General features: G+C 33.6%; 1 protein-coding gene across 2 annotated transcripts in view; it reads left to right on the forward strand.

Moving 5' to 3' along the window:
• METTL25 (methyltransferase like 25) overlaps positions 1-13,067 on the forward strand; it is a gene marked incomplete at its 5' end in the record, with an annotated part of 33,182 nt that extends 20,115 nt beyond the window's left edge. Inside the window, 6 exons of one of the 2 annotated variants that reach the window (XM_083365974.1) lie at positions 752-781; positions 3,224-3,297; positions 4,196-4,289; positions 10,000-10,074; positions 11,148-11,231; positions 12,806-13,067. In XM_083365974.1, the coding sequence (XP_083222100.1) occupies positions 752-781; positions 3,224-3,297; positions 4,196-4,289; positions 10,000-10,074; positions 11,148-11,231; positions 12,806-12,892 (444 nt within the window). In that variant the 3' untranslated portion in view covers positions 12,893-13,067. The remainder of the gene's footprint in view (positions 1-751; positions 782-3,223; positions 3,298-4,195; positions 4,290-9,999; positions 10,075-11,147; positions 11,232-12,805) is intronic. The other variant, XM_083365975.1, reaches the window with a different exon arrangement.
• Between the last annotated feature and the right edge of the window lie 2,014 nt (positions 13,068-15,081).

Below are 15,081 nucleotides of genomic sequence, written 5' to 3' on the forward strand. Positions count from 1 at the left end.
AACCTGAAAACAGTGCAGCTGCTTTTATTGCTTGTAGAAAACGTTGAATTTACAGTTGCATAGAATTTAAAGCAATTCTTCAGAATCATTTGCAAATCAGGCACAGCCCTGTTTTGTAGCTTTTGTTACTAAAGCCCAAAAGAAACTTCCTAACAGAGTGTTATGTTTCAAGTGTGAAAGAAAACCTTATAATTGAATGAACTGAATTTAGAGTTAGAGTCACTAGGTTAGAGACCTACAACGATAATATCTAATATTAGATTATGGATTGATGTTCTACTTTATTAAGTTTATATATTAATGAGGATACATTGATGTATTCTTTTGTTATTTTGCAGAAGTGAATTGGTATCCTGCTTTAACTTAATAATTTTTATTTCAGGATTGCATATTTCATACTACATTATCATTTTAAGGTCATATGTTCCAAATATACGTACTTGATTTTACTGAATATGAATTAGGAAAACTATGAGAGACTAAAATTAATTATTCCTAAATTTGGGAAAAATATTATAAAATAAACAGCTTGGTACCATCTTGACTCTTTGTAGAAGAGTGTGTTCAGTTTGTGCACGTATTTGTATTACCAACACAAATACAAATATCATTATAATTATACTCTTAAATATCATGATTACATTTTTCAAGAAGCATCTTAATGTATAATTTGTCAAAAAATAGTTTTCTTTCATGAAGTCTGCTTATAAAGTTTAGTTTAATGAATAAATACTTTCATTTCTTTTTAAAGGCTCTAGAACGAGTTGCAGTTGGTCAGATGGTAAGTAATGTCTGTTTAACCATTCTAATGACTTTTTCAATGTTTGAATACTTTGAACACATGACCTTATGTTGAACTTTGTAATTTGCTACGGTAGAGTGGAATAACTGGCAAACAGTAAAGCTTGAACTGGAGATAGATTGATATTTTGCATCATCAGCACCATGACATTTTCTGGCCTTTGTTACGATAAAATATACTTTATTCAGTTAATTAAGAGTAACTAAAATAAAAAGAACATAGAGGTAGTCCTCACTTAACAATGGTATTTAGAACTGGAAATTCCCATTGCTAAACCATGTCATAAAGCATGAAGTCATCTAATCACATTACTTAGCAACAGAAATTCTGGCCCTCCTACTTCCCATCATTAAGCAGATCACCATTGGTCATTAAACGAGGACACCACTTGCTTGTCATTTACAACTTCCTGTTGCCTTTCCTGTTGACTTTGCTTGTTGGAACAGGGCAAAGAAGGAGATTGCAAATGGTGAGGTACATATATGAGACAATTTTTTTCAATGCCTCATACGTTTGAATGGCCACAGTGAACAAGTGACCATTAAACAAGGAACGCCTATATATTAAATAAATATAAATGATTTATTTAATTGAGGCATCCATGTTTAAAACCAATCCTGATTAATTGGGTTGAGGATAACACAGTATTATAATTTGATTATTACTGTTTTGAACATTTAAAAAAAACTTTGATTTTTCAACAATAAAGGAATTATAGTACAAAGATGTTATACTGCTTTTAAAAATTCATAGTTTTATAACTCAACAAAAATACATGACTTTCCTGTAAGCAGTTCTCCAATCATTTTCTCTGTTTCTGAGATCTTTGAAATTGGACATGTATCTGATAATGTTGCATTGGAATGTCTTATTCTGTAACAATCTTGTGTCTGTTTGCCAATCTCTCAGGCTAGGAATCCTTTCTACATAAATCATTCCGAGAAGATTATAGAGTTTCATGTTGAATAATAGTGCATGTCTTTATTAAGAAAAGAAGCCAAAACTTCAAATACAATATGTATTCGTTCCTGAAGTGCAAATGATTATGCAAGAAGTATAGTTCAGACTCACTTATTTTGACAAGTTCTTCCACATGCTTATTAATATAGATATATAGTTACATGGAGAAAGCAAATATAGGAACACCTATATTTTTTCCTAGAGATGTAATATCTTTCTTAAATTGCAATTACTTTAGAATTTTCCATACCAGCTTATACTTTCAGTCTTTCTCCATGTGACTCTTTGTAACCTTGTAGTTGGGAAAAGGTAAGGGAACTGTCATGCAAATTGATGCTTTTTATGTTCTGAATACTTATTGCTATGGGTAAATTTCCTCTAGTTGGGCATATCACAAATGAAGTGAATTATTTACATTTGACCTCTTTCATATTTTACCTGTAATGTAGTCAAAGTTCATAAATTGTTTCTTTAAATGAATATTCTTGTCCGGGGAGCTGCCTGTATTTTCTTATAATGTGATGCTGCTGTTTTCATAAGAATGGTTACAAAATGTTTCTTTCTAGACCGGGATAAAATTAATTTAAAGCTAGATTATTCATCATCTAATTCATTTTCCAACATTTAAACAGAAACAGACTGGTTAGATTGAAATGGTTTCTTAATCTTGGCCAAAACCCCCAATAAATCACTTTTCCTAGATATTATTCTTTCATTTCTGAAGATACAGTATAGCAATAGTAAAAATTTGGAAGAATTTACTTTGATTTGCTACAAATGCTAGATATTGGCAGGACTCTAAATATTCTTTCTTTTTAAATCACCAACTAAATTTATTTTATGGAGAAGTTAAATAAGTACTACATCATTTATCATCCATTTTGAAATATGTACAAAAACTGAGTCTTCAGTTCAGCAGTTTTATAATATAAACCATTGTGTTCTAATTACAAAGCTATAGATCTTGATGGAATTTATGCAGGATGAATTTGGCCCTGAATTTTAAAAAGGCTAAAAAATTATCTTTCCTAGATATTCTTCAATACTTTGGGTTGCTTTTAGAAACATAGTACTGCTTTTACCAAGGAGAAAAGATGAAGTTATTAAGGAGAAAAAAAGACAATTATTTGCAATGTGTTTTTCCCCTGATTTTAGGGAGATTAAATGGGTTTATCTCTGCAGTCCAACCTAAATATCTATTAGCATAATTTGATCAATGTGGCTTTATCATTCTTACAGCTTTCTTTTCAATTCTGCAGAACCTTTTCTGCTGGTTGTGCTTATTTTTCCCCTTGGCAGCAATATATTAATAGAGCAATATTTTATTTTAATAATTACAGACCTCCTGGTAACTTTAGATGAAATGAATACAAATAGTGTTAGAAGATAGCTAATAAATTTTGCTGTTTTGATTGTGGTATATGGTTGCAATTTAACTTCTTGTTCTTTGATTTGTTCTAGCTACCTACAGAATCTTTGTTTTATCGGGCTGTGCTGCAGGTTATTGTAGAAGAATGTTATGGCATCAAGAGAAAGTAATGTGCTACAATTTTATACATTGTTATAGAAACAGAACATTTGATGCTTTTGATGTTGAAATCTGAGAACAGTGCATTTATTAAAAGAAAAGCTATTTTTGTCTGTTTGAAAAAAAAATCTACCTGTACATTTGTCTTGAGCTTTGCGAGCAAGCTAACCTTTTGAAATCTTTTTTAATTCAATGGTACCCCCTAAAAGAGAATATATGTGGCTCATGGTTGAATTGTAGAATTGTAAGATCGGTCGTCATCACTTCAGACTGAGAATTGAGTTTAAGAATAGAGATAGTCCTTGCTTATTCACCATTCATTCAGTGATTGCTCAAAATTACAACTGCTGGGGAAAAAAACTTTACAGCTTATTTATAACCCTCACAACACCTGAGCCACCTGATTGCCATTACATATGATACATAATTTTTTTATTTTTGTTTTTGATTAAATTCCACTTATAACATATCTTTGTCAATGGGAAGAAGTAGTCTCTTAACTAAACGTTAGCAGACCACAGACCATAACCAGTTCTCTAAACCCTTAATTGTACAAGTGTAGACATTCTGCATTTCTCTAGACCTTTTCTAGACTTGCCTTCATCAAACCAAGTTTCCAGTAGTGTTAATATATACATCCTATAATCCTTTAGCCAGCACATCTGTAGTCTAGCTCATAAAATGATAGGAAACTAGCATGTACTGAGTAAAAATGGCAATGATTCTCCAGAATTTCATACTAGATGCCAGTGAGTTACAGCCCATTTTACATCTCTGGTAAATGAGACTGAGGAAGATAAGCCAAGACAGTTTTTCAAAAGACTGCATAATTGTTCTTCATGGACTGAGTGTCTCTGTTTGTGTGATGTTGCAAAAATAACAAAAGAAATAATTTGTCATTTCAGTGATCGTAATATTGGAAAAGTATATTCTAAGTCAACTTCATTTTTGGATTATGTTAAAATTTCCTTGAAAAAGCTTGAACTAGATGAATCAAAGGTAAATATTTGGTTGTGAATTGGAATTCATATAGTGAATACGCTGCAGATTATTTCATTGATTTGTTTGGTAATATAAATTATGCTGAGATCAAGGAGAAAATACAGTTTTGTAAATGCAGAAAATTAAATCTAAGTTACATATAATAGTCATTGCCAACTTCTAACAGATTAATATTTATCTGAGGAATATTTTCCCACTCTGCATTTAATCTACTGTAGTTAAGTAAAATGTCATAGATAAATGATGCTAGAACAGCAATTACAAAAAAAGTTGGGACATTGCATACCCAATGCCAGTGCAACATGTCTTCTACTGTAATTCAGTGGAAATTTAAATAAGCATTTATCAATATTGTTTATACAGTTTGAAGTCTTTCTGCTTCTCTTGAAATCACAAGGAGGCAGTAGTAGTAGCAGTAGTAGTAGTAGTAACAGTAATGTAGTATACTTTATTATCGTCAATTGACCATATCAAATACAAGGAAACAGGTAGGTTCACTTTGACAAGCAGTAGTAAGTAAGAAACAGGTGTGATATTTTGAAGAACAGGAAATTCCTATGTTTCTTTTAGTTTAGCAGCCTGTAATATGAATGAGTTTTGCTACCATAATCTGAAATAAAACATAATCTACTAAAAAAAAGAGATATGCAAAATATTGTTGTTGTTGTTAGCTGCGAAGTCGTGTCCGACTCATCGCAACCCTATGGACAACGTTCCTCCAGGCCTTCCTGTCCTCTACCATCTTCTGGAGTCCATTTAAGCTCATGCCTACTGCTTCAGTGACTCCATCCAGCCACCTCATTCTCTGTCGTCCCCTTCTTCTATTGCCCTCAATCTTTCCCAGCATTAGACTCTTTTCCAGTGAGTCCTTCCTTCTCATTAGGTGGCCAAAGTATTTGAGTTTTAGCTTCAGGATCTGGCCTTCTAAAGAGCAGTCAGGGTTGATCTCCTCTAGGACTGACCGGTTTGATCGCCTTGCAGTCCAAGGGACTTGCAGGAGTCTTCTCCAGCACCATAGTTCAAAGGCCTCCATTCTTTGGCGCTCAGCCTTTTTTATGGTCCAGCTTTCACTGCCATACATTGCAACTGGGAAGACCATAGCCTTGACTATACGCACTTTTGTTGACAGGGTGATGTCTCTGCTTTTTAGTGTGCTGTCTAGATTTGCCATGGCTTTCCTCCCAAGGAGCAAGCGTCTTTTAATTTCTTGGCTATAGTCCCCATCTGCAGTGATCTTGGAGCCCAGGAAAATAAAATCTGTCACTACCTCCATTTCTTTCTTTCTCTTTTTGTATCTTTCTTTTTCTCCCTTGCCTTTCGCTTCCTTCCTGTCCCTTCCATCCTTTCCTCAGCTATTTGCAAAGCTTCCTCAGACAGCCATTTTGCTTTTTTGCATTTCTTTTTCTTTGGGATAGTTTTAGTTGCTACTTTTTGTACAATGTTGTGAACCTCTGTCCATAGTTCTTCAGGCACTCTGTCTATCAGATCTAATTCCTTAAATCTATTTGTCACCTCTACTGTATATTCGTCAGGGATATGATTTAGTTCATACCTGAGTGGCCTAGTGCTTTTCCCTACTTTCTTCAGTTTAAGCCTAAACTTTGCAACGAGAAGCTCATGGTCTGAGCCACAGTCAGCTCCTGGTCTTGTTTTTACTGACTGTATAGAGCTTCTCCATCTTTGGCTGCAGAGCACATAGTCAATCTGATTTGTGTGTTGACCGTCTGGTGATGTCCATGTGTAGAGCCGTCTCTTGGGTTGTTGGAAAAGAGTGTTTGCTGTCACCATCGTATTCTCTTGACAAAATTCTATCAGCCTGTGCCCTACTTCATTTTGTACTCCAAGGCCAAACATGCCTGTTATTCTGGTTATCTTATTTACTTAGACATTTTTAAAAACTATATGTTAAAACTATCTCTAATAAAAAATATCCAGTGCTTTTTTTGTAAAAGAAAAAGGTGCCGGAACTCACACATGTCATACAACCCGCCTTGCCTACCCTACAAGGTTCTATCCAAAAAAGGTGCCGGAACTCAGTTCTGAGCATTCTATGACAAAAAAGCCCTGAAAATATCTATAATTTGAGTTCCTCATAGGTGATCAGATTCTGAGAGATGCTATTTATAATTTAGTTTAAATAGTGATAAGAGTCCAGTATTCCAGGAATATTGGTATACTTGGTAGGAGAGCATTTTGGTTTCTTAAATAAATAGGTGCCTTCTAAAACAATTGTTCTGTTTATTGGAATGGAGCTGCCTTTTTGAAGGAAACTTTTTCTCTGCAAAGGAAAGGAAAAATCTTGTCAGCTGTAAAAACTCATAGGGCAAAATCTGGCAAAGGAACATTCAGGGAATAGATGAAATCTCAGGGAGGAGAATATATTTATCTTTCATTTATTTGTCTGCTTACTCAGCAGTAACAATGGCTTTTATTAAATATATAAGATACAAATTGGCCTTTCAGCAGGAATTACTGTTTATCTATTTTATTTAATCTGGGTCCTGCATAGTGTTTTATATACACATTCATATACATTTCTAGAACTAATTAATGAGAAACAGCTGATTTTTTTTAAAACCTTCAGTTTCTGCTGGTGAAATTCTCTTCAATAGCAATGGTGCAATTCTAGCAATAGTTTACTTAGAGGTAAACCTGGTCATATTCAACAGAACCTATTATCAAGAAAACTTTAGTATGAAATTATTTGCAGCTGTTTAAAATTTGGTTTGCCTGCTTCTTATTAGCTTGAGTTTTAATACAAATAGGTAATCTAAATCTTAAATTATAATAAGCATCTCAGTAAAAATATTTATTAGGCATTTGTGGACAGGACAGTATAGTTCAGTTGTCAAGTGTGATTATAAAAGGATGATAGCATAGTTGTAAAATCTTTTATTTATGCAATATTTCAAGGATAACTGTACTTTAAATATAAACTCACATGCAATATTAATGATCCTAGTGCCAAATTTCAGTTTAATCTGACAGTTGTAACAGCTGTTAATAGCTACACAAATCAACTGACAAGCTACAGACATCAGTTTAAAGTAAGCAAACTGAAAATTTAGTAAGGTGTTGGAGAAGAAGGAACAAGTCTCTGACAGATAAACATTCAAGATCAAATAAGCATGGACTTTTATTATTGGTATTTTTTCACTGTCAAGAGTTGATGACCTCTTTTATGTGAACATATGTATGGCAAGTCCTTGATAAAAAATGCATGTAACCTTGTATTTACATTCTAAAGTTTTAGTAATTTGGAGATACAAGGTTCTCCTTCAGTTCTTCAGAAGGTATTATATAGTTGCATGAAAAGATCATTGACGTTTGCATCTCCTAGTTTAGGCATAGTGGACAGTTCTTGGATGTCCAAGAAGAATCGATTCAGTAATCATGTTTTTCCTTCCTGTGTGAGTTGTTTTCTGTGCCTCCATGTTTTAGCAGATCAGTTATATCTAAAAATATAGATGGTGTAAACCATCATTTGCTTCTAACCTAGAAATTTGGCTAAAATTATAATTTCCAGATAAAATCAGTGCAAATTAAGATACGGAGACAGAACAGCAGCACATTCTTTGACTGTTATTATTGGATCAGTACATGAAAGCTTTTTGCTCATTCTTTGCTTTTACTTTTTAAGTTTTGAATTATTCATTGAAAAGGAGTTTCAAAACTATGTAAATAACCATATATATAGTATATGCTCTAAGGTAGTACCCGTAAATGGTTAAAACAGCAAACACTTTCATGCACTACCGTATTTTCCGGCGTATAAGACGACTGGGCGTATAAGACGACCCCCTACATTTCCTGTTAAATTATAGGGTTTGGGCTATACTCGCCGTATAAGACTACCCCTCTTCCAACGCACACCAAATAAAAATTAAAAAACATCAGATTTTATTTTAATATGGTAATTTTAATTCAAATGCTTATGACATGCAGGTGCTTAGTAGGAAAACTGTCACTTATAAACATAAGGCTGTTTGTCATCAAACATGTAAACATAAAACAGTGCAAGTGGATTAAACTATAATAATAATAATAATAATAATAATAATAATAATAATAATAATAATAATAATAATAATAATAAGAAGAAGAAGAAGAAGAAGAAGAAGAAGAAGAAGAAGAAGAAGAAGAAGAAGAAGTAGTTGGAAGGGACCTTGGAGGTCATCTAGTCCAACCCCCTGCTAAGGCAGGAAACCCTATACCATTTCAGACAAATGGCTGTCCAGTCTCTTCTTAAAAACTTCCAGTGTTGGAGCATTCACCACTTCTGGAGGCAGGTTGTTCCACTGGTTAATTGTTCTAACTGTCAGGAAGTTTCTCCTTAGTTCTAGGTTGCTTCTCTCCTTGATTAGTTTCCATCCATTACTTCTTGTCCTGCTTTCAGGTGCTTTGGAGAATAGCTTGACTCCCTCTTCTTTGTGGCAGCCCCTGATTCCAGCAACCATTCCCTATTTTCCTAATTCACTTTTTCACTTTTCCTAATTCACTCTAAAGCTTTCCCTGTGCAGTGCCTTAAGTAACACCAGCTGCCTGCAATTAGTGCAGGTTCACATCCCACCAGGCTCAATGTTGACTCAGCTTTCCATCCTTCCAAGGTAGGTAAAATGAGGACCCAGATTGTTGGGGGCAATAAGCTGACTTTGTAATAATGCTGCTTGGGGGTGTGTGAAAGCCCTAATAAACAGGCATGTACACAGAATGAAGGCTATTGCTAAGCACATTGATTTGTGCTTTAAATTGTAAGCCACCCTGAGTCTTCGGAGAAGGGCAGGATATAAATGGGATTTTTTTAAAAAAAGACCAAATGGGAGATCCGCTCCAGGTTTTCCAGGCAGCCCGCCCAGTTCCTGAGTCAAATGTGTCCTTAGAGCTAAGCCGCTGCTCTGGCTGCTGCCTTCCCCACCTGCCTTTCAAGTTGGGATATACTACAGCTGCTCTTCAACTTTAGAAGAAAAGACGCCCAGACCCCAGCCTGTAAAAAATCACAGACTGCAGCTTCTTCTCCAATTGGTCCCGCTTTCCCTGCGCAGACTAAATGGGAGATCCGCTCCAGGTTTTCCAGCCAGCCCTGTCCCTAAATTTTCAGCACCCGGCGTATAATACGACCCCTGACTTTTGAGAAGATTTTCATGGGTTAAAAAGTAGTCTTATACGGCGGAAACTACGGTAGTTTTATCACTGTTCATGCTTCTTGAATCTAATTGGGTACTGAGGTCTAGCCACAGATTTCCAAACATTGTTGATTTAAGTATTTAATAAGAAACTATGCTTCTATTAATGTGACTTAAAATTGCATTTCCTTTTTTTACAGTCATGCTATACTGTTTCATATTCAGTTGATAAATCACTATTACTATGTTCATTGAATATTCAGAAATTACCTGATTTTTTCAAAAATAGCGATGTGAGAATATTGTGGTAAGGCTTGATAAAGTTGCACTGATTTATAATAATTTCTGTATGTTTTAAAGATGCAGATACTAAAACCAGACTGTTTTTTGAACATTTTAAATATAGTTCCTTACGTATTGTTATGTGTGTTTGAAAAAAGTTTGAGAAGCCATTATAAGAAATTAGAAAATGTTGATTGTAAAATAATTGTTTTGGTTTTTGAACTGTTTTAATTATAAAAATAATTTTAGTATATGCCTCAGGCAAATGTTAATTGCCATCATCAATGTTCTTGCTGTTGCAGATTTCAGACAGCCTCATATTGGAATATTTTAAAAAATACAAGCACAGAATGAATGAACTGGAAGCGTTTAATATGGTAACATTGAAATATTGGAATATTTTTTCTAGGGCATGGCATGAATAATACTTGTGCTAACATTTTAAGATGAAGTAGGTCATTTTGTGTTTGATATTTTCTGCAAAGGAAACAAACCAAATATCCTTTAACTAGGAGTATATTTTCTTCCAAAATTATAAACACTCACTGAGAACATATGAAGATTCTTTTTTCCTTTCAAATAAGTGTCAGAAATGTTGGGCTGGTTTTGGACCCACCTTGTTATTTCTGTATTCCTTTTAATACATTACTTTGTTTAACTTTTAACAAAATTGCTAAAAACCTAAGTGTTTTTTTATGCTGAGTTATACCTCACAGCTACTAAGTAACAAATATCATAATGTCTTTCATAGATTTTGATCAAGATTATGCTCCTTTTTAAAAAGATGTCCAATAAAATGGAATTGGCAAGATAAATACATTGTTTTTTAAAAGATAAATTTTGCATGTTCTTCAATAGTTCAGTAGAAAAATGTAGCAATTTTCTCTTCAGCAGTAAAATGATAAATGCCAAAAATGATTTCAGAAATTTACATAAAACAAAAATATCATAGAGTTTTTATGTGCATTCACAAAATAATTGTACAACATTTACATGATTGTATTAAATAGTTAATAATTAGTCATGAACAAACCCTGCTTTACCAAATATATCTTTTTGACAGCAGTTAAAATTGTTTTGGCCTAGCCACTTCGAAAATCCTGCTTAGTATCCTTTGTAGAGGTTTGATGAAAAAGTCATTCAGTTGATATCCCAGTCAAATAAGCTTTTCAAATCTAATTGAGAATATATTGTCTTTTATCTATTTCTAAGAGCCATTTCTTACATAGCCTTGGTCTTATGAATTAAACTAACAATCCAAACGAGATCAATAATCTGAACTGGATTGGAGCTGATTCTTATGTTTCTAATAATTAATATACTTGAAGTAAAGGGATAATAAGAGAGTTTACCTTTACATATTTAAATAAGATCTAAATCTGTGTTGTAGGGTTTTTTTTCTTTGTTCTTGAGTGTGCATTTTAGAAATGTGACTCAGTTTAATTTTCAGTTTAATTTTCAGCTGAAAGTTGTTCTAGGACCTTGCATAGAGGGGTTGATACTTCTAGATCGTCTCTGCTATCTCAAAGAACAGGTAATTCTTGGTGGATTTATCCATGATATAGGGTTTTTTTAAGTATTTGAAACAAATTATGTCTCCTTCATATTAAAAGAAACGAATAATTGTTTTCATGTGTTTGCCAAAATTTTGAAGTCCAATCTATCATATCCATCATTACTAGCAAATGTTTTTATTTTGGGAAAATTTCCTGTAATAAAGTTTTTATGTATTTTAAATTGCATATTAAATTACTAGTAATGAAGTGATATTGTCTACATAGAAAATTTAATTATTAATAATTGAAACAGTAAATGACTTTTGTGCAACTGTTGTTTTCTTTAAGAATTTATATTTATGTTTGAAAAATATTTGTATACTTTGTGGATCCTAGATAATTTTTACTAAGTGACTGTAAAATTATTTTGTGAATTACTGATTGCTCTAAGTTAAGGATTTAGAATTAAAGAATATACTTTCTTGAATATTAACCCAGTGTCTGTCTATGACAGATACATTTGACTTAAGATTCATTTTATTTGATTCACGATTATTTAAGATTCATGCTACTTGATTCATGATTATTTAACTCCAGTAGCATATAAAAGATACATTTCCCATTGGCTTGAGTGAAAAACCAATAAAGGGTTTTACAGTCTTATTATTTAAGATTATGAATGGTGATCATTAGACTTTTTCAAAGATAGTCTGATTTTGCTTTTCTTTTTAACAATCATCAAATACGTTGTATTGTCTTATTTTTCTAAGTAATCAAGACATTTTATTTATTCATGGAAAGGTGATATGATACATGTAGGTAAAATAGGTACAATCTAGTTTAGTTTTGTCAAACCCACTGAAGAATGTCTTCGATCTTTGTCAGCAAAGAATGTTCTGAAAAGGATGTTGTATAACAACAGTTGTCAGAAAAATCTGTAATAGATTTTTTTTTTAATCCCATTTATATCCCGCCCTTCTCCGAAGACTCAGGGCAGCTTACAATCTAAAGCACAAATCAATGTGCTTAGCAATAGCCTTCATTCTATGTATATGCCTGCTGATTAGGGCTTTCGCCCCCCCCCCCCAAGCGGCATTATTACAAAGTCAGCTTATTGCCCCCAACAATCTGGGTCCCCATTTTACCTACCTCGGAAGGATGGAAGGCTGAGTCAACCTTGAGCCTGGTGGGATGCAAACCTGGGGGTGTAAACTTTTTTTTATTCTAATGATTCTTTAATTCTGAACAAGAGGTTTTTATTTCTTCTCTCATCTGAGATTATTGACGTTTTGGTTGATGTTTTTATTTTTCAGTGCATATTTTTATACTGCTACTATTGTATTGAGTCTCCAGTTTTGGTTCTCCGTATGCAAAGTTTATGTAGGAGGAAAGCCATGTTAGTCTTTGGGGGCAAAAAAATCGAGTCTAGCAGAACAGAAATAACCTTTTTTGAAAAGTTTTTTTCATGCAGCATTTGTACCAGTTGATCTATATTTGGGGATTAATTATTGTTCATGTTTTATTTATAACAGATTTTCCTTAGATTTCAGTGTATTGCTATTAAGTTAATCTTTTGATGTTTTCTGATCAAATATCTGATCAAATATTACAGGACAACATTGCCTGGTCTGGACTGGTAAAGTTATTTGATCCCATAAAATCCCCCAGATGCTATGCAGTTGTGGCTTTGAAGAAATAAGACTTTTCACATGCAGGATAAAGTAAAATTTGGAAAAAATATTGTAAATTTGTTTTGTTTTTTACAACTCTATTGCATGTTTAAGAATTCCATTATTTGTGTATTTTTATTACTGATGTATTTATAGATTATGACAAATGAAATATAAAAATAAAGTTTATCCTTCCAGTGCTGATATATTATACATTATTAGCTTATCATAACATGTAACAATTCATCTTGCCATATGCAGATATCTGAAGAGAAATACCATACCTTCATAAAAATTCAGCAAACATAATGAAAAAAAGATAATATACAATATTTGTGATTGTAGCATCTAATTAAAACGATGAAAATGGCATATCAATGGCTAGGAAAGGGAGTGTCATCATTCCAGTTTGATCTAAAAGCTTTGCTTTTCAACTTGTCTTGAGAAACTTGCATCTATTGGAGGGGTGGAAGTGTTGAAAAAGTCAAAATGGTGGCTGCAGTTGCATGATTGATTAAAGCCCTGCATCCTCTTTATGTATAGTATGTTGCATGTGTGACTCACTTAAAAAGGGAGCACAGACTTTGATCCCGTGATCACAGTTACCATCTTCACTTTTAAAATTCTTCCTGATGTTTCTACTCTCACTTCTGCAATCTTAATATTGCACCACATTGGCCTTATATAGGAAGAAAAGCTGTCACAACCTAGTAGACATTGGAGAGATATGGGATAACTGCAGAACAATTCTTATGAGCGATCCTCTTTGCCTTGTTTTCATTCTCCATCCCTCCATTAGCAAACATCACTTTTTATCAGGTTTGATGCTAGTGATGTTATATGGTGATGTTTAACCAGGAATATCAGTTTTGGAGAGATGGAAGCAGCATTGGACATTCTGCTGAAAATGCTGTCATAACTTGGTTGCAAAACCCTAAATGATTATTAATTGACAGAAAAGAATTGAAATTTTCTATACATTTTTGCTTCCATCTAATAGTCATCTAGAGTCATGTAGCCCAGAGGTTGTAATGCTATTGAAAGGTTAATAGCATTAGAAATATAATCCATGCCATGAATCTAAATGAATGTGAATGTAAAAAGAAGAGGATGATCTTGTAAATATTTCCAAGCATCTTTCTAAGAACTAGGAGGTCTTTTTTATTTTGGAGCTAGGTAATGGGATAATTTAGCGGCCCCTCTGATTTGTCTACATTGGAGGAACCTAGTCGAAAAGTCCTGCTTTTTAAAGCCTTCTTAGGGTGAAAGAAATCTCATGTTGAGATCTTATCTCTATTCTAGGCCGAAGTAAATCATGGGAGATGCAGGAGCTGAGATTCCAACTGTGCCAGTCTTCACTTACTTCAGAAGTTCTTTGAGGCAAATTTCAAGTCTCTTTAACAGGCTGAAAGAGCCACCCAGGTTTTTTTGAATCAGATTAAGAGAAAGAAATTGTATACAAATGCCTGTTCTCTGAATGAATCTGAGCCCTTGACTTCAGGGCGACCCTGGGTTTGGAAAACCACCTGCTTGTTGAGTTTATGTTTACTTAGCTGACCTGGTCACAATGCATTGGTGCTCAGCTAGTGATACTGTGCAGGACTCTCTTCTGCAAACTGCTGAAGACTCTCTACCCCTGGGACCATTACGTGGAATGAAGTATTCCAATTCCCCTTCCTGTCTCTTTCACTCTCCTAATATGTTTTCTGTATATGTATTCCATTCTTGTATGTTAAAATTAAATTCATGGAGGATTACCATGATTTGTTAAAGATGTTAAAATTAATTGTTTAAAAGTAAATAGTGGAAAATATTTGCTTTAATTTATTTTGGTATGTATACATATACTCAGAGCTCTGGTAATTAAACTTTTTTTCTGTTAACCTGTGGAACTTTATCAAGAAACTGGTCTTACTATGTTACTGAAATAATTGGGAAATGGTACATTTGTATAACAAGAACCAAGTAGATTGTGTAGACTGATTCATTCTCTTATAGAATGGCCACTGAAAGATGGGATGGGTGGAGGCATTGAATTAATTGTTCTTGCTACATGCTTTACATTTTTATGGTTTAATATCAGGAAGTTGCCCTGTAATGGTTACACATCTTATGCATTACTTTCTGTAATAGTTGTTTCCATAGAGCTTTTCATTGCTGAATGTTAGAATCTGTGAATTGACGCAATAGTATGTGCGGGGATGTATACCACATGGTA

Source organism: Vipera ursinii, assembly GCF_947247035.1.
Source record: "Vipera ursinii genome assembly, chromosome: 6".
NCBI classification, from domain to species: Eukaryota; Metazoa; Chordata; class Lepidosauria; order Squamata; family Viperidae; genus Vipera; species Vipera ursinii.